Genomic DNA, 21,950 nt, shown 5'->3' on the forward strand with positions numbered 1-21,950 from the left:
AATCCTTGGGTGCGATCTCCAGTACCACAGAAATTGAACTTTGTGGTGCAGATTTGTAATCCCAGCACCTAGGAAGTGAAGGCAGGATTTTAAGGCCAGCCAGGCTGCATAAACTCTTGTCTTTAAAACAAACCAACCAACCAAAACCTGTTAGTTTCTATACAAATGTAAATTTATTATCACCAGTCTGGTTCCTATTGCTAGCATGAAACACCATGACTAAAAGCAGGTTGAAGAGAAAAGGGTTTATTTAGCTTACACTTCCCCTTTGAGAAAAGTCAGGACAGGAATTCAAACAGGACAAGAGCCTGGAGGAAGGAGCTGACGCAAAGGCCGTGGAGGAGTGCTGCTTACTGCCTTGCCCCTCATGGCTTGCTCAGCCTCCTTTTCTTAATAGAACCCAGCACCGCCAGCCCAGGATGGCACCACCCACAATGGGCTGGGCCCTTCCCGCACCAGTCACTAACTTAAAAAATGCTCTACAGATGGATATTATGGAGGATGTTAATTGAAGTTTTCTCTTTTCAAGTAACTTTAGCTTGTTGACATAAAACTAGTCAACACAGGTGGCTTTCTAATATAACCTTACCAAATTACCCATTTACTTTTTAATTTTAACATGTGATTTAATACATTTTCCATCTACAACCCACATGAGAAACTGGTATGGTGTTAACCTTTTTTGAGATGGTGCTTACTGTTAAACTGAGACTGGCTTCTACCTTACAAAGCTCCCTAGCATTGGGATTATAGGCACACACCACTGTACCCATATGATGTTTCTAATAATTTGAATAAAAGGAAAGATAACAAAAGGCTTTGAGATTTTCATCTGAAATGGAATTAGGAGGTTTATTATAGCTTATTTATTAAGTGCATTCTTAATAACCAGCATAAATTTTTCTGGAGGATTTAAGGATTTGATTCGGAAATGTAGAATTGTATATGTTCTTTATGTAATTCTTGGAGATGATATTAGAAAATAATACTGTGGCACAAACTTTTATTTGACAGTGTATATATAAAACTGTCACCTCTGCACTATGAAAATATTTGAAGTAGCATTTAAGTTTTCTGTATAGTGTTGGCATTTAAAATTTTACTACTATTTGCTTCATGGCCACTAGTCATTAACCTTTCAAGAACTTTTATCTTAAGTGGTAATTAGAAAGATTTACCCAGTATTTAAAATAGATTTTAAAAGAAGAATGCTTTAGGAGGTAGGAGGGATGGATAATACTTTTCAGAATAATATGCTATCATTGGAAATATTATTATTTAGCTACAAACCAATTTCAGAATACCACATTAACCTTGTGATATAAAAGATATGAAAACAGCCCTCAGTTAATACAGACCCACCCACTCTGTTAATGTTTGTGTACCCTGCATAAAAATAAAAGTAGATGACAATTTAGAAGGCAGCAAGATCGAATTTAGCTGGAACTCAATCTAATAACTATTTTTAGCAATTATGAAAGCATGTACCAAGTACAGTAGTGAGATTTAGTATATATTATCTCATTTAAGGTCCATAGTAGCACTATGTAATAGTAACCTCATTTTACAGATTATTTTAATAGGATTAAAAGTTGTAGTGACTTCTCCAGTCACCAAAACTGATTGTGTTGGAGATCTGTCTGACTCCTGATCACAGCGCTGTACTGTGTTTCAGTGCTATGTACCCGTCAGTTATAAAAAGAATTCAACAGATGAGGAGACTCACTTAGGTAGCATCAAAATATAAGAAGCCTACCCAAATTAGTGGGCTAGGCGGTGCATTAGAAAGTTCCTAGGACAGTGTCCTGCCTTACAGAAGCTTCTCAGCCTCATGAGGTCCCATTTATTAAGTGTTGACCTTAGAGCCTGGGCAGTTGGTGTTCTGTTCAGGAAGTTGTCTCCTGTGCCAGTGAGTTCAAGGCTCTTCCTTACTTGTTCTTCTAACAGATTTGGTGTATCTGGTTTTATGTTGAGGTCTTTAATGCACTTGGACTTGAGTTTTGTGCATGGTGATAAATATGGATCTACTTGCATTTTCCTACATATAGACATCCATTTAGACAGGCACCATTTGTTGAAGATGCTATCCTTTTCCCATTGTATGGATTTGGCTTCTTTGTCAAAATCAAGTGTCCATAGGTGTGTGGATTTATTTCTGGGTCTTCGATTAGATTCCAGCGATCAACCAACCTATTGCTGTGCTAGTACCATGCTGCTGTAATTGCTGTTGCTCTGTAGCACAGCTTGAGATCAGAGATGGAGATTCCTCTGGAAGACCATCAAGGCTGATGGATCTGGACCAGGGGGCCTGCACAAACTGCTGTACCAACCAAGGGCAGTGCATGCAGTAAACCTACACTCCCTATTCAGATCTAGCCGATGGACAGTGCACTCTCCACAGTTGTATGGAGAGTGGGGACTGACTCTGACGCCCCCTGTTTGACCACTTCCCCTTGGTGGGGAGGCCTGGTGGCACTCAGAGGAAGGGGAAGCAGGCTGTCATATGGTGGGGGAGGAGGTCCCCTTCTGTCACAGGCCTAGGGGAGGGGAATAGGGTGAGGGGGGGGAACGGGAAGATACAAGTGAGGGGATAACAATCAGGATGTAATCTGAATACATTATTAAAAAAAGAATGTTCCTAGGGAGCTTTTTGAAGTCAAATCACAGGAACTTCCCTGGGAATGTGAGCTCCAATAGTTACTAGGCATTGAAGGTTAGGTTCTAACAATCCCAGACAAGATAAAAGTTTACATCAGTTAAAAATGATCTTGGAAATGACTTTAAATTCTCCTAAGACGGTTGACTGCCACAGAAAATGTTAGTTTTTATTTGATGAATGAACACTGTGTGTAGTTTTCATCCTTAGCAGTAGGCTCCAACTCGGCAGCAGAGCATACTGTAAGGTGGATGGGAACTAAGGTCCACTCATTAGTTTCTTTGTTTTCATGTTTATGGCTTTGTACCTTTTATTTTGCACAATGAATAGTTAATGTTTTCTTTTTTCATTCTCTTTTAAATAACTATATACTTGAAAAAAATTTTGTTGGGGGAAGGGAGGGGGAGGATTGCGTGTGTAGGTGCTTATGTACATGTGAGCTTATGCATTCAGAGGCCAGACAATAACCTTGAGTATCACCCCTCAAAATACTTTATCTTGCTTTTTGATACAGAGTCTCATTGGGGCCTAGACTTCACTAATTACTAGGCTTGCTGGTCAGTGAGTCCCAGGGATCTGTCTATCTCTGCTTCCCTAGCATTGGGATTACAAGAGCACAATACCACATCCATCTTTTTTTTTAATTCTTTCTTTTTTGAGATTAAAATATAATTATATGATTTCCCCTTTTCTTGTTCCAAGCCCTCCCATATATCCCTCATTGCTCTTTTTTCAAATTCATGGCTTCTTTTTTCATTAATCGTTGGTAGGTGTAGGTAGGTAGGTAGGGGTGTGTGTGTGTGTGTGTGTGTGTGTGTGTGTGTGTGTGTGTACACATGCACATGCATGTGTGTGCCTGTGCACGTGTGTGTATACATATATTCTTTTTTAATGCATATACATATATTCTTTTTTTTTAATGTACGTATTTATTATATATACAGTGTTCTGTCTGCACGCCAGAAGAGGGCATCTCATTACGGATGATTGTGAGCCACCATGTGGTTGCTGGGAATTGAACTCAGGAACTTTGGAAGAACAGATAGTGCCCTTAACCTCTGAGCCATCTCTTTAGCCCTGTACATATGTTCTTAAGTGCATAACTATAACCTGTTCAATTTATATAATGCTGCTTTTATGTATATTTTCATGGCTGACCACTTGGTATCAGATAACCAGTTGGTGTGCTCTTCCCTGAGGGAGACTGTCTCTCTCCCTGCATTCCTGAGGTGGCTCTAGTTCTTTGTGAAGGATTGTGGTCTCCAGGACTACCCTTACCCTAACTCACAGTAGCATGTCTATAGTCATCCTTGTTCCACTTTATGTTTAAGGGGTCATGTGAAACTTTGTGGGTGTACCTTCTGACATTACTAGGAGACACAATTTAATAGCAGAGTCCCTGATCCTCTGGCTCACACTCTTTTACCCTCCCCCGAATAATCCCCAAGCCTTTAGTGTAGGAATCATATTGTAGATGCATCTGTTGGGACTGGGCTACACAACCTTGCATTTTGTTGATTGTGGTTTCTTTAATCATCTTACTCCGTTGCAGAGAGAAGTTCCCTTGATGTGCAGGATGAGCACTAGTATAAGGGCAAATACTTAGAATGTCATTAGACACCCATCTTTCTACACACCCGTTTTTCTAGGTTGCTGGTGAGGATTAAGCTCATCCTCTTGCATGCGTGGCAGACACTTTACCAACTGAGCTGTCTCCCCGCCACATTTAAAGAGTCTGAAAGATATGATCTCACCCATTCTTTTTGTATGTCTAATGAGAGTACATATCTCTTCCTTTGTTTCTGTGCGTTTACTCTCTTACTGACTCTTTTAAAATGCCATCCATAGTCATCTTTGAGCCCTGTGTCCGGATAGCCTCCCAGTCCTCCAAGAACTGACTCGCAATTTGCAGAGAGAAGTTGGCTAACTTTGGGTCACTGTCCATTGAAGTCTTGGAGGTTGCATTTGATGTGGTTGGAGGAAGCATTGCAGGGCAGTACAGTCTAGAGTTTGGTTTAGGCCTGTTTGTCTAGGGGATTGAGTGGATGAAATGATTGATATCTTTATCTCAGGGCAGGGAGTTGTTTGATTTTCTTTCATTACCACCAATTAGTATTTGTAACTCAAATCATTACTGATTTTAGCTCTTTACTTTGTTGCTTTCTTATTGAAGTTACTATTTTCTTCTCAGAAGTTCATGGTAACAGTATTTAATGAGTACATTTTCTACCTTTTTAGATAGAATTCTAACTAAAAAATCATTTTATGTGTATGGATGTTTTGTCTGCATGTATGTGTGGACCATATGTGTACATAGCGCTTGCAGAAGCCAGGTATTGGACCCCCTGGAACTTGTGAAACCCCATGTGGGCTCTGGGATTTGAACCCAGGTCCTCTGCAAAAACAGCGATCTTAATTGCTGAGGCATGTCTTCAGCTCCTTGACAGAATTTTTTAAAATGTTTATTTATTTAATCTGTATGTGTCTGTGCCTGAGTGTATTATATGCAACACTTGTGCAAAACTCACAAAAGTCAAAAGAGGGCATCAGATCCCCTAGGACAGAGTTGCCCACCATGTGGGTGCTGGGATTCAGACCTGGATCTTCTGCAAGAGTGGTGAGGGCTTATAACTTCTCAGCCATTTCTTTAACCCCATTTCTACCTATCTAACAAGACACAATCTTTTTTCTTGCTTCTGGTTTTGTTTTTTGGTCGTTTTCTCCTCTAAGTTGAATCATTTTCTTCTTAACTCATTGTAATGTGCCTTCCATCCCCACAGGGTGGCTAAGGGAACAGTAATGGCTCTTCCTACTTACGACATGCCACTAACCAACGGACATTCCCAGTCCTTCCTTTCCCTGACTTTCTATCAGGTCTTGATTCTGGCTGACCGCCTCTTTGATTTTTTTGAAGCACTCTCTTCCTTAGGTAGCAGTCCTGGTTATGGTGCTGGTTGTCAGTTGGCCACATTTGGTGTCCTTTTCCTGCATTTTCTTCTATACAAATAATGTTAGTACAGCTACCCTCTTAGCTGTAAGATACTGGAACTCACAGCTTTAAAGCATTGTTTCATTCTTTCTTTCCTGGGTACTGTGATAAAGAACATACTTTACATAAGACTTAATTATGGGTGGTGTCTCACACAACTTGTACAGACAGCAAACCCAGATGTTATGCCAGCTGTAATATTAGTTATGTCCTTTTGATGCAGTTACTTAGTAAATCCTAACCAACAGGATAATCTTGATCATCTGGATCATACCATAAGTTATTGATTGGTACATACCTTTTGTTAATGGTCTTTGGTTTATTGTTTCAAACAACCGTGTAAAGGTATCATTAATACAAAAGCATAATTTATTATTATAGTTGATTTTAAAACTTCATTTCATTTATAATTTATATAATGAAAATAGCAGAAATAAACTATTCTATCTTTTTAAATTTTTTTAAACTTTTTTTTAAAAAGATTCATTTATTTATTATGTATACAGTGCTCTGCCTGCATGTACCCCTGCATCCCAGAAGAGGCCTCATATCACATTACAGATGGTTGTGAGCCACCATGTGGGTGCTGGGAATTGAACTCAGGACCTCTGAAAGAGCAGTCAGTGTTCTTAACTGCTGAGCCATCTCTCCAGCCCCGTTTTTTAAACTTTTTTATTGATTCTTCATAAGTGTCATATCATGCATTCCATGTACATCATGGCTCCTCATCAGGACTCCTAGCAGTTATCCTGTTGTTGTTGCCTGGTGTCATGGAGATCCTATAGCTTTGGGTCAGCAGGACTGGCCTTTTCACAAGTCACAACCATTTTCAGAAGATACAGATTTTGGGGTGGCCCAATTAAGAGTCTTAGATCTGGGCCTGGGTGGTAGCATGCCAGGTTTCCCTTATCTGCAACACCATGGTGAGCTCCCCAGCACTGCTCTAGCTAGGCCATCAAATGCCAGCATTGGCAGGAGACAGGGTCATCTCTACTCTTCTCATGCCCTTGGGGGTGGCTTATCCATACTCATGCCTACAGAGCCAGCTCCACTGTGCTGCCCAGTCAAGATGCAGGGCCCAAGTGCTGCAGCCTCTGAGGGACTGTGCCAGCTCTTTCACTCTCACATTTTCTGGCTGGCTCACCAGTGCCTTTGCCATCAGGGCCAGCTACACCATGTTGCCCAGGTAAGGGGCAGGGCCCACTCTCCCGATTGCCACAGCTGGCAAGGGGCAGTGCCAGCTCTCCCGCCCTCATGACCTCAGGGCTAGCTCTCCCAACTATGCAGGTGATAAGGGGCAAGAGGGTAGGACATCACTCCTGCACCCACACTACCTCACAACAGATAAGTGGTAGGGTCAGCTCTCCCACACTCAAGCCCTCAGGGCTGGCTCACCCCACCCCCATCACCAGGGCCAGTTCCACTGTGCTGCCTAGGTGAGGTGCAGGGTTCACTCTCCCAAGTGCTGCCTCTGGTGAGAGATGGGGCCACTTCTCCAGAACTCTGCATCCAGAGAAGAGCAGGGCCAATTATGCACAGCCCCTGGATATCTATGTGGTCCCCAGTGGCTGCCAGGGATGCCTCTATGTTCTCTAATGGTATTATGTGCTGTGGACATCTACACCAACCCCTGATGCTGCATAACTACAGACTTGACATGGCCCTAGGCAGCAGCTTGGACTTGGACTCACCGTGGACTAAACACGCACAATAGGCTACTCCTCTCCACCCCAGAGTCTCCAGTTTCATCTATTCATGATGCTTAAGCTGCTCCACTTCTCCTTCTCTCCCATCTGATCATCACACACTTGCACATTGGGGTGACCCCACTGCAGGCTGGCCACATGGCTTGGGAGCTGCTGGATGATACCCTCCATTCTTGCTGTGTGGCATGGTGGCAAGTGGGTGGGTGGCATGGTGGTCCACAGGTCTGTCTGTCTTCCAAATCCTGCACTATGCTGCCTGGATTTGAGTTTGGTTTTTATGAATCCTAGGCATGAGACAGATTTGACCACCATGCTAGACATCAAGCTATGATGAACAAATGACTACCATCTGCTCTGCCCCCCACTGATGATAACACCAATAAGATGTCTCTTTGCCCATTGCCAGGGGCCTTAATTTTATTTTTTGAACTAAGGTCTCACTGTGTAGTCCTGACCGGTCTGGAACTCAACTGTGTGGACCAGGCTGGCATCAAACTCAGAGAACTGCTTGTTTCTAGTGCTGGAACTAATTATATGTGGCATCGTGCCCTGCTCTTTATCTCATTATTAAATTGTTTAAGGAGAAGAAAATCTTTTTGTCAAAAAGAAAAAAAATCACCATTAATATGAGTTCTTAACCACAGAGGAGTCTCATCAGCCCTTAAACATACTGAGTTTTTTAAATGAGGAAATTATTAATATTAGTATTTAAGTGTTTTATGATTTAAAGACTATATAAATGTGAGATTTTGTCTTTATGCATTGTGTTTTGCCTGAGTATCTGTTTTTCCAAACTGTGCACAAATTTCCATGCATTCTTTTGATACCAGGATATGTGTGTGTGTGTGTGTGTGTGTGTGTGTGTGTGTGTGTGTGTGTGTGTGTGTGTGTGTTTGTAGCTGCTTTAAGGTTTCTTTTTATCTTTTTACCTGTCTTACTAGTGCCTTTATATGCTTCTCTTTTTTTTTTATCCAACTTACGTGGTTTTGAAGTTTTTGAATCTGTGACTTAGTCTTTGCTCAGTTTTAGAAAATTTAAAGCAGTTTATCTTTTGATTACCCCTCCCCTGACCTTTATTTGGAAATAATCAGGGAAGACTTCATTTTTCTAAAATGATCACAGATTTGCCTTTTCTTAATTTTTTTTCTTTCTTTTTTTCTTTCTTTTTGAGACAATGATTAATTATATAGTGTAGGTGGATTTCAGACTTGGACCTTTCTGCCTTGGCCTCCAGGTGTATGCCACCACATTCAGTGCAGATTTGCCTTTTTAACACTGAAAAACAGCTTTGTGTAATTTAAAATTTACATTCACTTTCTTTACTAAAGCAAAACAGTAGTAGAAACATTTCAAACAGTAGAAAATTTCAAAGTCTAGGTTGGTATCCTACCAACCACAGGTAAATACTCAGTATCTGGGTGGATACTGGTGTAGTAATTTGCACATATATTTATATGTTCAAGTTAACATTTTACACCACATCTTTGTAATTTTTTTTGAAGCTAACTATCATCTTTTAATGAAAGTAGATAATGAGGGCTGGCAAGATGCTTCGGTGGGTAAAACATTTTGTGACACAAATCTTACAACTTGAGTTTTATGTCCAGAACCCATGTAAAGGTGGCGGAGATCACAGACTGCACGTGGTTGCCTTCTGATCCCCACACAGCACCGTGGCATGCCTGTGGCCACACATACAGTAATAATAAATATATCATTTCAGTAGACCGTGGCATGCCTGTGGCCACACATACAGTAATAATAAATTGATCATTTCAGTGGACAATTAGGTAGGTTTATTACTTATAAATTATAATGTCCTTAATTTCTACCAAAATGTCCTTTAATTCTAGTGTTCCTCCCTAGTAATACGTGTCTGCTTGTTCTGTCTTCATTATTTTCTTGACCTGATTAATGTGCAAATTATGTTACTAATTCCAAAGGAATGCTCTCTTGACCGTTTAGTAGGAGTAACTAACATACTAGGATGACTTTGAGTCAATGATACTAATTCCTGGTAGAATTTCATTAGATATCTTTTTATCTCTAGGATTATGTGCTGTGGTTTTAATTATGAATACTTTTTTCTCTATTTTATTGGTTTTTATTGCTTTTGGAAGTACTATAAAAATGTGTGTGTGTGTTAAAATAATGAAACTGCTTTAACATGCAGAAATTGCTCAGTTGTGCAAACTGCCTTTCTAGCTAAGTACCACACATATGCTGGCATGACAGGAAAAGTTCCAGGTGAGGAATACTAGAAATTAGTACATAGTTTAGACCTTCAAGGCCAATCATGAAAAGCAAAGGTTGTGGATGCTACATGCAGGAACAGTGAAAGACATAGTTTGAAAAACATGTATAATTGTATCAGTATTTATACCTAGACTTCCTGAACTGTTTCTCACTTTAGTTCCAACTCTACATAACTACTAGTTTTACTCACTGATGCCTTTTATTGCCTTAGAGCTTAACTCTCTCATGTAAAACTATGTGTTATGACTCATAACTGTCATTGCTCATCACATAGTAGTCATCTAACCTGGACTAATGGTCCTAAGATTGAGTCTTGTAAGCCAAGTCCCCATAGAGTAGTAAAGCTGGTTCAGGTTGGATTCTCTGAACGAATGTCTCCAAGAGCGCAGAAGAGAAGCTGTAACTGGAGAGTCAGTATTCCGACCTCTGGCAAGGTCACTCAGTTACACCTCAGGCTCTGCACTCAGACTATGGGAGTTGTCTTGTCAGCTGGGTGCGGGTAATGCAGCACTGACTGTTAACCATCTTAGAGTTGCTCGTTGCCAGAAAAGGGACGAGATAACTCAAGTTCTAGATTACACTGTTCCTAAGCACGTTCTTAAGGAAGCTAACTGCTTGAATTCCTTAAAACTTATTAAACTGTGCTTTGCACCCATCTCTTAACAGCTGTGTGCCAGAGAGAACTGTTTTATTCCAGTCTTTCTATCAGTGCTTTTGGCCATGTGTTTTATTGTATCCTTGGCTAGGTTGTGAGCTTCCACTAAGTGGTAACTGTTGTCTTACACAGTTGTCTGTTTGTTCTCGTAGCACTTCCTAAAGCATAGAAGGATCAGTCTGTAGTAGTTGATAGACATAATTGTAAAAAAAAATTTATTCTTACTGTCTTTAATTTTATAGTTTTAGAGATTAATTTCTTTTTATTTTTCCAAAAACATAAGTGCCATCTTTTTTTTTTTTTTTTGAGGAAAGATTGTGGTCATTGAGGTACATAAACATTTATTAAAGAGGACATAAAGAGCTTGAATTTTTGCATGTCATAGTTGATACAAATATTCAGCTGTTTTCTTTCAGACTTTGATCTATACGTTGTTGACTATTAGCCATTTAACAACTGAGTGTTTGCAGAGCCATGTGATAGTAGCAGTGAATAATTAAATATGTGTGCTATTTGGACAAAAATACATTGCAATATTTTGTTAGCCAAATAAAATAGACTGTTGAGTTTGAATTTTTCTTTTGTCATAGGGAAAAGTTCACCTTGAATTAAAACTGAATGAACTGATAACCGAGAACGGAACTGTGTGCCAGCAGCTTGTTGTACAGTAAGCATACCTTTTTATTTTTTACCAAAGTCACCTAGAAATAATTCCCTGCTTTGTTCTTAGACTTATTTTAAACATTTCAGAAATTGCAAAATGAAACTCTCATATATTATTTCTTTACCAAGCTGATAGTCCCGTCTAGTCCACTCAGGTTATGGAGAGTCGTTAATTATTGAACTAATTTTTATTGACCGTGGGTTAAACGACATGTGTGTATAAATACTAAGGTACGGCAGGGCTCTAGGAGGAGTCCCTGACTTCCTGGCAGTGGAGCCTTGCAAAGTGTTTCCAGAGAGCGCCTTCTTGGAGCATTCAGTCATTACGAAAGCTTTAGGGACCCAGGGCGCCTGGGAGGAGGCCACATGGCATGGCACTCAAGCTGAATGGATGCCTAAGATTGCCAGCACTTTTCCTGCAGGCTTGCTGTGCTTTATCATCCACGTGCTTAGCAGTCTGTGCTAGGAAGTCTCTGTTCTAGCCTAGTCTTCTACTTCTTCCCTCCAAAAGCTACCAAGGATCCTTCATTCTGGAACCTTCTGTGCCTTTGCCTCAGTTGGTGTCTGAATGTCCATGCCCACATACTCAGGGTAAGGAAATAGAGAAATTGTTACTTTCCTATTACTACTCCAGACTGTAATTCACTCTCCTAATGAGGAAAACCCCAATTCTTTGAAACATTGCCTTTCTGTATTATATATACTGACAATATATGTCATCTGAGGCATTCAATTTTTCGCTTTTACCCTCTATCTTGATTATGTATAAGTAATAAAAAGAGTCTAAGTGATTGCTATGTATGAATGAATTGCCAAAACAGTATGCTTATTAAGGCACATTGGTAACTTAATAGATATAATAAAGTAACGTTTTGTTGTTACTTGCTTATAGTTTTTAATCTTAATTATTTTCAACTTCAGTATACCTGTTAAAATAGGCAAAAGCCAGGTGTTGTGGTACGTGCCTTTAATCCCAGTACTCAAAACAGAGTACGTGGATCTCTGTGAATTTGAGGCAAAACCATGTCTACATAGAGAAATCTGAAACATCCATGTCTCTATAGAGAGTTTTAGGACAGCCACGGCTACATAGTGAGTTCTAGGACAGCCAGCGCTACATAGAGAGTTCTAGGACAGCCACGGCTACATAGAGAGTTCTAGGACAGCCACGGCTACATAGTGAGTTCTAGGACAGCCACGGCTACATATTGAGTTCTAGGACAGCCAGCGCTACATAGAGAGTTCTAGGACAGCCACGGCTACATAGAGAGTTCTAGGACAGCCACGGCTACATAGTGAGTTCTAGGACAGCCACGGCTACATAGTGAGTTCTAGGACAGCCACGGCTACATAGAGAGTTCTAGGACAGCCACGGCTACATAGTGAATTCTAGGACAGCAACGGCTACATAGTGAGTTCTAGGACAGCCACGGCTACATAGTGAGTTCTAGGACAGCCAGCGCTACATAGAGAGTTCTAGGACAGCCACGGCTACATAGAGAGTTCTAGGACAGCCACGGCTACATAGAGAGTTCTAGGACAGCCACGGCTACATAGAGAGTTCTAGGACAGCCAGCGCTACATAGAGAGTTCTAGGACAGCCACGGCTACATAGAGAGTTCTAGGACAGCCAGCGCTACATAGAGAGTTCTAGGACAGCCACAGCTACATAGAGAGTTCTAGGACAGCCAGCGCTACATAGAGAGTTCTAGGACAGCCACGGCTACATAGTGAGTTCTAGGACAGCCAGCGCTACATAGAGAGTTCTAGGACAGCCACGGCTACATAGAGAGTTCTAGGACAGCCACAGCTACATAGAGAGTTCTAGGACAGCCACGGCTACATAGTGAGTTCTAGGACAGCCACGGCTACATAGTGAGTTCTAGGACAGCCACAGCTACATAGAGAGTTCTAGGACTGCCACGGCTACATAGTGAGATCTAGGACAGCCACGGCTACATAGAGAGTTCTAGTAAACCCAGGGCTACACAGAGAGTTCTAGGACAGCCAGGGCTACACAGAGACCCTGTCTTGACAAGACAAGAAAAAGACATTCCAGGATTTGTGTGCAGACTGTACCCCAGACTGAGTGCCTATAGTGGAATTCTTTGGATGAGGCACTACTGCTGCTTCCTTCCTGCTTGAGTATAGTCATTTGAAGGACTGTTAGCTGGATTCATTTATTTTATTTACATACTAGTTTAGATTTCTTAGTTTCGTCCTTGTTTGTTTAGGTCTTTTTTCTTTTTTAAGATTTAGTTTTTATTGTTGTGTATTTTGTTTGTGTGGGTGGGTGCATGCCATGCATGTCTGAGTGCTTGCCGAGACCAGAGGTGTTGGATCCTCTGGAGTCACAGGCTGTTGGGAGCCACCTGATATATGTACTTAGAACCTAACTAGGGTCCTCTGGAAGAGCATCAAGGGCTCTTACCTGCTGAGCATATCTCTGGCTCCCTGGTTTCATTTTTGAGAGTGTAAAATAGTAGCATGTTTTAAAAAGAAGAAGTTATATCAGAAGACATTATTCATAGATGTGGTTCAAGTCGTCTTCCTCACACCCAGCTCTAGGCAACCATAATCTGATTGCTATGTCTGGTGTTTTTTGCCTTTTCTAAATTGTCATTTGGATAGACTCATATATATAGTCTTTGTGTCCGGCTTTGTTTACTTAGTAAACGCCTTTTGATATTCACTCTCACTGTTGCCTGCTGTGGTAGTGATTCTTCTTTCTAGTGTTCTGGTCCCTGATGCACGGTGTACACAGTTAAGTTCTACCACTGAGCCAAATCCCAGCCCATTCTTTTTTGCCATAACTTGACAGATTACTCAACCAATGTGCATGCTGGTTAAATAAGCCCACCTTCAACTCTTAAGTTTGAGGGCTAGATTTCAACTTCAGACATTTAATTTTTTTTAACTTGAGATTATAGCTTTACAAAGATAGTGCAAAGAGGAGATACACTTCACAGTAATGAGACAATGCAGTACCTCTTGATACTATGTACTGAAAAGGACACCAAGACACCTAATCCCAGTCTCTCAGGAGCAAATACCAGACAAACTCAGACTAGGGAATATGAAAGCAAGTATCCCAGTATGACATCGACTAAGAGGACATGGCAGCTGAATGTGGTGTAAGACCCTCTACTGCAACCTGGATCTTGGCAAAATTTGAGTGACATCTATAGATTAATGCAGAAGGTTAACATTTGATATTGGTTTTACAGAAACTCTGTATGTTATTTTTGCAACTATTTCAAGATCTGCAATTACATTGAAACAAAATTTTTTAATTGTCTGTACTCTGTATATTCAACCTATTTGTTTTAAGTCTTGGTTTCACATATCCACTGCACTGTCTCATATTGCAACTTTTACACATCTAAACTTTTACATGTTTTATTCTTACATTTGTTCAGCTCTTTTCCACAGTCTTAGCAAATGTTTGAGTTTACTTGTGTGTTTATGTTAGTACTTACATTTTTCCCATCTCTAGACCTTTGTTTTTTAAGGTTTTCTCTATCTGTCCACTATGTGAAGTAAAACATTTAAATGTCATTGTCTGCAGTTATATTTTCTGTCATTTCTGCTTCTGTTTTTGTGGGTTTTCTTTTCAAAATAGGCCATATTTATTGATGGTTTACATCGGGCAATGAAGTCACTAAGTGCCTTGTGTAGCTGATTTTAGCTAGTTCATGGGTTCTTTGTCCACCCCTTTTCTTCTTCCCTTTCAACCCCTAACACTAGCTATGAGAGAGAAAAAAAAGGATAGAGAAGAAAGGAAAGAGATACATGAATAAAATTAGGGTTTAGGAAGGGGGCAGTGTCACCATTAGACTATTTCCTGGTGGTGAGGGGCATTGAGCTCCTTGGGCAAGTTTAATCTTCACTGTCAGGATACTTAATATCTTCTTGTTTCCTCTTTTCACACTGCTACTTAACAAACCTCAACCAACAACCAACTGACAACCCACACTGCCTCTCAGGGCCCTAGCATTTATATACCCTCTGTAAAGGCCCCAGAATCCCAAATGTCACACAATTGCAGAAACTATCTGCAGCTGGCAAAATCACACCCCCACCAGAGCACGAGGCAAATCATAGTCAGCTGCTGTGCAGCAGCCCCAGATCCTCACACCTGGGATTAAACTAAAAACATGTCATACTATTTTTGTGTTTTTAAAGAAACCAAAATTCTAAAATTCTCACTACAACTGTATATTCTTGTAGTGCACTTGAGTTGTTCTGTAGGTATCGGTTAAGTTGCTTAGAAACGGTTTGTTCTGTTTACAATTTGTTTTTAAGCTTTGTCAGACAGAGAAGAGCAGCGTATGTCATAGAGCTAGCAAGAGGCCCACAAGCCACAGAAAGAAAACTGGTAGTTGATGAATAATACCTCATTAGTGGGCAAACATAAACCCTAAAATATTTCCTTGGACTGTAATTTTTAGGTTATTTTCAGAAATTTTTGAATTGTTGATGCCCAGTTTAGTAGAAATGAGTCTTACTTTCAATTTTCTCTTGTACACCGTTTGCATTTCACCCATGAGTGAGTTTTCGAGAGAAATAGAGGATGTTGCTCAGTAGCCTTAGTCTTTAGAAAAGAAAAAAACAAAAAATATTTAGCAGCATTCATGAGCTTTGTAAGGGAGCAGGAAATGAATTCTTACTCATTACACCAACTAACTTAGTAGTAACTCCTGAGACACTTTGACAATCAGATCATTAGATTTTGTTATGTGCCTTCTACAAATACAACTAAAATCCATAAAGTGGATTGCATGGCCTTGATTTTTGTAGTGTAGAATATTTTCTACAGAATGATACAGGAACTGTTGTTGAGAACCAGCATGAAAGACTACACAGTCATGTGAGGTTTGCCCTATATTTATGAATCAGATTGAAGTAAAACCACAACCATTTCCTTGTGTGTCATTCATGCTTTAGCAGAGGATATGGTGCCATGGAGCTGGCCTGGTTTGTAGTTTCTCATGTAAGGCTATACCACTTTCTTTTCCTTTTTAGAAGCCACAGCAGTTTTGATGTATTATCAAACCACAAAATGTACCTTGCGCATTTACCAGAAAGAACTGTGTTTGGTAGTCTGAGTGCCGATTATGTCATTCCTGTTTAGTTCTCTTTGGGAAATAATCCTGTAAATATAAGCAAATACATCCTTTGGAATAGTTGATGTATTAGAATTACCAACGTGTTAAACGATTTTAAGGTCTTTGACTATGTTGATTTCTATTTAGAGATAATGTCTTAGGGTTGGGAGTGCAGCTCAGTTGCAGAGCACTTGCCCTATGTATGTGAAGCCGCCAGGGTCTGTCCCCAGTCCACAAGAAGGCAAAAGTCAGGGTGTAAGTTGTTAACTTGACTAATATTTTAAAAATCTCTTTTATTCTACCTTAGCATCAAGGCATGCCATGGGTTGCCTCTTATAAATGGACAAAGCTGTGATCCTTATGCAACAGTTTCCCTGGTGGGCCCTTCTAGGTAATGTTTATTGAATTGTTACTGGGTTTTCAAGCTTAAGGTTGGGTTTAACAATTGGGAATGCAAAGTTCTTAGATAATACTGAGTAACTATCACATAAAATAATGCTTTAAACAAATTTTTACTAAGTTGTAAAGTACACTTGGTAAACTACTGAGTTCTGTTTTCACAGAAAGATAATTGGGTGTCATTTAAAATCTGTTATATATTTATTAGGCTGCAGGGAAAACCTCATTCTTAAACTATTGTAAAATGTGCTTTAAAATATATTCTTGGGCCAGGTGTGGAGGATGCATGCCTTTAATCAAAGTACTTCAGAGGCAGAGGCAAGTGAATCTCTATGAATCTAAGGTCACCCTGAACTACATGACAAGTTACAGGCCATCCAGGCTCTAGAACAAAAACACCAAATCATATACACCTGTTTGCCTTTATTCGCTAACATTCTTACTTTCAAATATCATCAATTTTTATACAAATAAAAATCACATTTTAGTGAATGACAACTCAAAACAACAAAGCAGTTTCCATACTAGTATGGAAACAGTATCTGGAAAGCTTCTCAGAACTGAAAACTGCCTTTTCTATTCATGATATCAGTGCTTTATGGGGAGATTTCCAAGCTCTGAAAGAATTACTGAAGCCCCAAAGTATGGTGAAGTGTGGTGTAATGTTGATATAAATGGTCTATAATTTTTTAAAAACTGATAGCAGTTTGTAGTATCAATTATTAGATAACTTCATTGTGGTTTCTTTACAAGACTGACTAGTCTCAAGTTTGTAACATGAAGCTGTTTGAGTCAGGAAACAAAAGCACGAGGTTTTTATACACACACACACACACACTCACACTCTCTCTCTCTCTCTCTCTCTCTCTCTCTCTCTCTCACACACACACACACACACACACACACACACTCCCCCTTTTCAACCTAAAGTGCTATACTTTTTTTTGTAGTCACAAAGTCTTAAAAAGTATGTTTGTGTGTGTGTGTGTGTGTGTGTGTGTGTGTGCATGTGTACATGTTCGTAGTGTGTCTGTATGAGTGTATGTTAAAGCACCTGACACTATGGAGCTGAAGCACTGGTATGTATTATTATTGCACATTGGTTTTAAATTTAAAAGCAGAAATGTATATAGCGTTTAGTGCTGTTAGAGGGTTTAAATGTTAAAAATGTTCAGCCTTGCTAGATATTGGAAGCATAATGATAATCCCTGTACCTGGGAGGTGGCGGCAAAGGATCACAATTTCTGTCCAGCCCGAGCTACTTAGTTAAGCTCCTGTCACACAGAGAAATGAGAAGGGAAACAAGTCAGCCTAGAGGAGCTGCTTGTTTTGTGTAAACTTTTTGTAGTTCTGTATTTGAACCCAGACTATTGATGCTAAGCAGTTACCCTGCCAATGAGATACATCTTCAACTCTGTTTAATGATTAAAGTAACATGCCACAGAAACTATTTTTAATGATTTATTTATGTTTATTTTATGTACATTGGTGTCGTGTCTGCGTGTATGTCTGTGTGAGGCTGTCAGATCCCCTGGAACTGGAGTTACAGACAGTTGTGAGCTGCCATGTGGGTGCTGGTAATTGAACCCGGATCCTTTGGAAGAGCAGCCAGTGCTCTTAACCACTGAGCCATTTTTTTTTTTAAATCACAATTGATTTTGCTATTACTGTAGTTGCACAAGACATTCACATTAGTTGAGTCTAGCTAAAGACACAGACTGTATAAAGACTGTACATTTCTTTATAACTGCCTCTGAATTCATACATTCACTTGAAAACTAACAGATTTCTTGCTGTTTGCACAAGGCACTGTCTTGCTGCAACCCTAACAAGTAAACTGAGTTAAGAGTCACTTTTCATGTTTTTCAGGTATTTTCCAACATCCATAAAGGCACTTTAAGTCTCACTGCCTTTGTTCTCACCACTTCACTGCTTATGTAATAGGATATGTTTAAAACGTTCAAAGAGAACTTGGTAATCAGCTTCTCACAGCCATGGAGACAATAACCCACATGTATCCATACACAAAACTTCTATCCTATGTGTGGATGTTCATCCATTTAAGTTTGTGAGGACACTCTAGCTTTTTTCTCTTGCATAGTATATTAATTTTTGTCCTTTCTCAGTCATCCTAACATCTAGACTGAGGTCAGGCATCCTGGTTGGAAATAGCTTGTTTTATAATTGTGTGCTATTAAGTTCTACAAGGTAAAACTCTACCACATTGGAACAGGAATGACCAAAAGAAGACAAAAGTAAAGAAGAAAACGAGCAATCCACAGTTTAATGAAATCTTTTATTTCGAGGTAATTTCTTATTTTATATAAATGTTAATATTTAATATCTAATCCTAGTTTCTTTAATAGTGTAAACTACAGCCGTAGTAATTATTGTATTGATTAATGCAGTTGACAGTTTCTGGAAAGCAGTAGAGCTATGATGTAACACATGCAGCTGTGGTTGGTTTGGAAGCTCAAGCCATACCCACCCTGTAGTTTCCTCATTGTCACGGCTCCCCTCAGACCCTCCTTCCCACCCCATTCCACCTAACACGCACTGACTCTTCTGAGCACAGTTTTTGAAAACCTTAGAAAAATAAGTATCACCACTCAGAAGATTTGGAATCTTTTCCCAGTTAACTTTAATGATCAGCTAAACAAAGCCTGCATTTTCATATCCTGTGAAAGGACAGTTTTATAAGGGAAAACAGTAGCAAATAAGTCAAATAGGAGACTCCTTTGAGAGCTTGAAGCACTTCATGATTAGACCTTTTTGTCACTAAGTTCTCCATAATTAATTTATTCTGTAGATATATCTTGTTTATGAAGATCTTCAGCTGCCTTGAGCAAATCCTAACCACTAGACCACCAAGGTGCATCTTCAGCTGCCTTGAAATTGTCCCCAGCACAGTGATTTGGCAGTCTTTCAAGAATTTAATAAATTTTTTAATATTAATTGAAGGCTATAGAAAAATTTAAAAATCAAAATCTCTAAAAGATTGTAATAACAGAACAACTTGCAATTGATATTAACCTGAGAACAGTTGATAAAAGTAGGCAATTATATCTTGAAATTTTTCTTTTGTATTTCTCTTCTGTTTTGGAGAGAGTACCCCTGCTCATGCCTGATTGCTGTACTTTAATAAAATAAAGGATCATAGGCTGAAGTGAGTGAGGCCAGTAGTGAGATAGGAAACTGGTGAGGGGTAGAAGCAAAGGAAAAGGAAAACATACTAATACAAGAGACTTCCTTTCCTGGCTAAGGACTTGGTACAGTTTTCTACATTTGCTAATATGAAGAAGATAGCAATTGTTAAAGCTGCTGTCAAAATCACTCACTGCACATAGTGCATACACCAGGTGGCTGTAACTCACTATGCTCAGGAAGACCTCTTGGCAAGCAAGTAAGTTTTTGAAAGTCAAGGTTTGAACTGCTTGCTGTACCAGTTTACCTGTCAGGCCTTAAGATGTATGTTCCTTGAGCCCTTTCTTAGATTGATTATAAAGATAGGTATGATCTGGTAAAACCAGAGCAAGACATAAGAAAGCACACACACGGGTACATATATATATACACAGCTGTGATGTGCAGCACACAGTGCTTGAGCTCAGGGTCCGAACAGTCTGAAGAAAGACTAGATTTTCATAAGTAAGAACAAAAAGGATATTACAGAGACAGAACATTTTGGGCACAGAGACAGAAAAACTGAAAGTTAAACCTAAAAGAGCATCAAGTAATGATTTAACTAAGAAAGTAACGAGAAAAAAGTAAAAAGATGGATAAACCGACAAATGAATCCCTCCAGTTCCTGGCTGTAGGGCCCTAGTTTTAGCCATGGAATATTCTTGAACCTAGAAAGAAGTAACTACGATCTGTTAGCAGGTGCCTAGAGAGCTGTGTTTTCATGTTTAAACAAACAACTGGGAGAAGGACAAATAAAAAAAAATGAAAGAGATTGAGATAACTGATTATAGAAGAAAAAGGGGAGAAATCAAAAGCTCCCACAGACCCATGTAAAAGTTCTCCATCAGACGTCAGATCCAGTGCATGCCTGTAATCCCAGTCCTTGAGCAGTGTGGGCAGGAAAACCACAGCTTCAAGGCCAGTCTCAGGCCACCTTGTCTTGGGGGGGCGGGGAATCTGCTAACAGGACAGTTTATGACTGAAACATGGTAGGTGATAGCTGTGGAGCACAATACAGGATTTGTTATGGAGTCAGGAGAGCCAAGGGAATGAAGAGATGCAACAAGGAAAACCAAAGAAGTGCTGCTGCTAACGAGCTGTCAGCTTCAGACATGCTGCTTTAGTTTGTGCCGGAGCTTCCTCATTTTCAAAACGAGGATAGTCAATATAGCCCTGCCTGCCTCAGAGCAGCATTCATTCTGAGGGGTAAGAGAGATGATGGACATGATGGCGGTTTGTAAGCTGGGCAACAAGGCAGAACCTTGGAGAGCCACCTGGGCAGATGCTAAGGAAGAAAAGAGAGCAGCCAGAGGTGGCAGGGTAGTCCCCAGGTAAACTCAAAGCAAAGAGCTCACCTGGGAATAGGTAAGAGAGAGAGCGAGAGAGGCCAAGGACAGTGAGAAGTACAAGACCACCGATTTGGTGATGAGAAGAGAGATTTTTAGGAGGGTGATTTGTAAAGAAGCCAGAGATAAAGTGGTTACTGTCTTGAGTGGGTGGTGAGGAAGTACCTGCTGGGATGAGTTAGTTTTAAGGTAGTTGTCTAAAAAAGAAGAGACAGGAGGACTGTGATTTAAGGAGAGGATTTTTCTTAGACTAGAAAGAAGCGATCAAACTAGTAAGGACAGCTGTAATTAAGGTACACCAAATGCTTATAGCATATGCTTGTTAGATTCTGTGGGGGAAGGGGTTGGCTTGAAATCATCACCTCTTCAAAAAGAGGTGGGCCTGAGGTAGGCGGAAAGTGTATGCTTAGCTGCGTGGCAGTTGAGGAAGTTCCTGCCCGGTGGCCTTTATATTTTCAGTAAAAATGTGAGAAGGAAATATGAGTAGGGTGGTGTGTTTTAAGAATGGTGGGAAAGACTTTAAGGTGTTTTACAAGGGCAGCTCTTTGAACACAGTGTCACTGGCAGACACCTGTAACCGGTGACCCAGATGCTGCTGCACGTCGCCATCGTAGAAGTGCTGTTGGTTTTGTGCTCTCTTCCTTGCTTTTCTGTGCGTAGTTAGTGTTCTTTCTGTGCTTTGGAATATTACTTTCACACTTGACTCTTTGTATTTGTAGTCAGATATTTTTGGAATAGTCATTTTTGAACTCATGAAGAAAAAAGATGATTTCAAATGTTTTTCTTTATTTCATTAATAGGTAACCAGATCCAGTAGTTACACTAGGAAGTCCCAGTTCCAAGTGGAAGAGGAGGATATTGAGAAGTTGGAAATCAGGTTTGTGTCTTGTGCTTTTACTACAGAACGGCTTTTTTCTGTTTAAATCTTGATAGAATTCTCTGTAGCAAGTTAATTGATAAAACTTAGAGGATCAGGCATCTAATTTAAT

The 21,950-nt window shown here is 39.9% G+C and overlaps 1 protein-coding gene across 3 annotated transcripts in view; it reads left to right on the forward strand.

Annotated features, from left to right (window-relative positions):
• RASA2 (RAS p21 protein activator 2) overlaps window positions 1-21,950 on the forward strand; it is a 97,225-nt gene that overhangs the window by 29,292 nt on the left and 45,983 nt on the right. For all 3 annotated transcript variants that reach the window (XM_084753427.1, XM_084753428.1, XM_084753429.1), the window contains exons 5-8: window positions 10,853-10,929; window positions 16,341-16,424; window positions 18,666-18,738; window positions 21,762-21,838. In XM_084753427.1, coding sequence (XP_084609553.1) covers window positions 10,853-10,929; window positions 16,341-16,424; window positions 18,666-18,738; window positions 21,762-21,838 — 311 coding nt within the window. The remainder of the gene's footprint in view (window positions 1-10,852; window positions 10,930-16,340; window positions 16,425-18,665; window positions 18,739-21,761; window positions 21,839-21,950) is intronic.

The sequence above is a fragment of the Acomys minous genome (assembly GCF_964271855.1).
Source record: "Acomys minous genome assembly, chromosome: 13".
NCBI classification, from domain to species: domain Eukaryota; kingdom Metazoa; phylum Chordata; class Mammalia; order Rodentia; family Muridae; genus Acomys; species Acomys minous.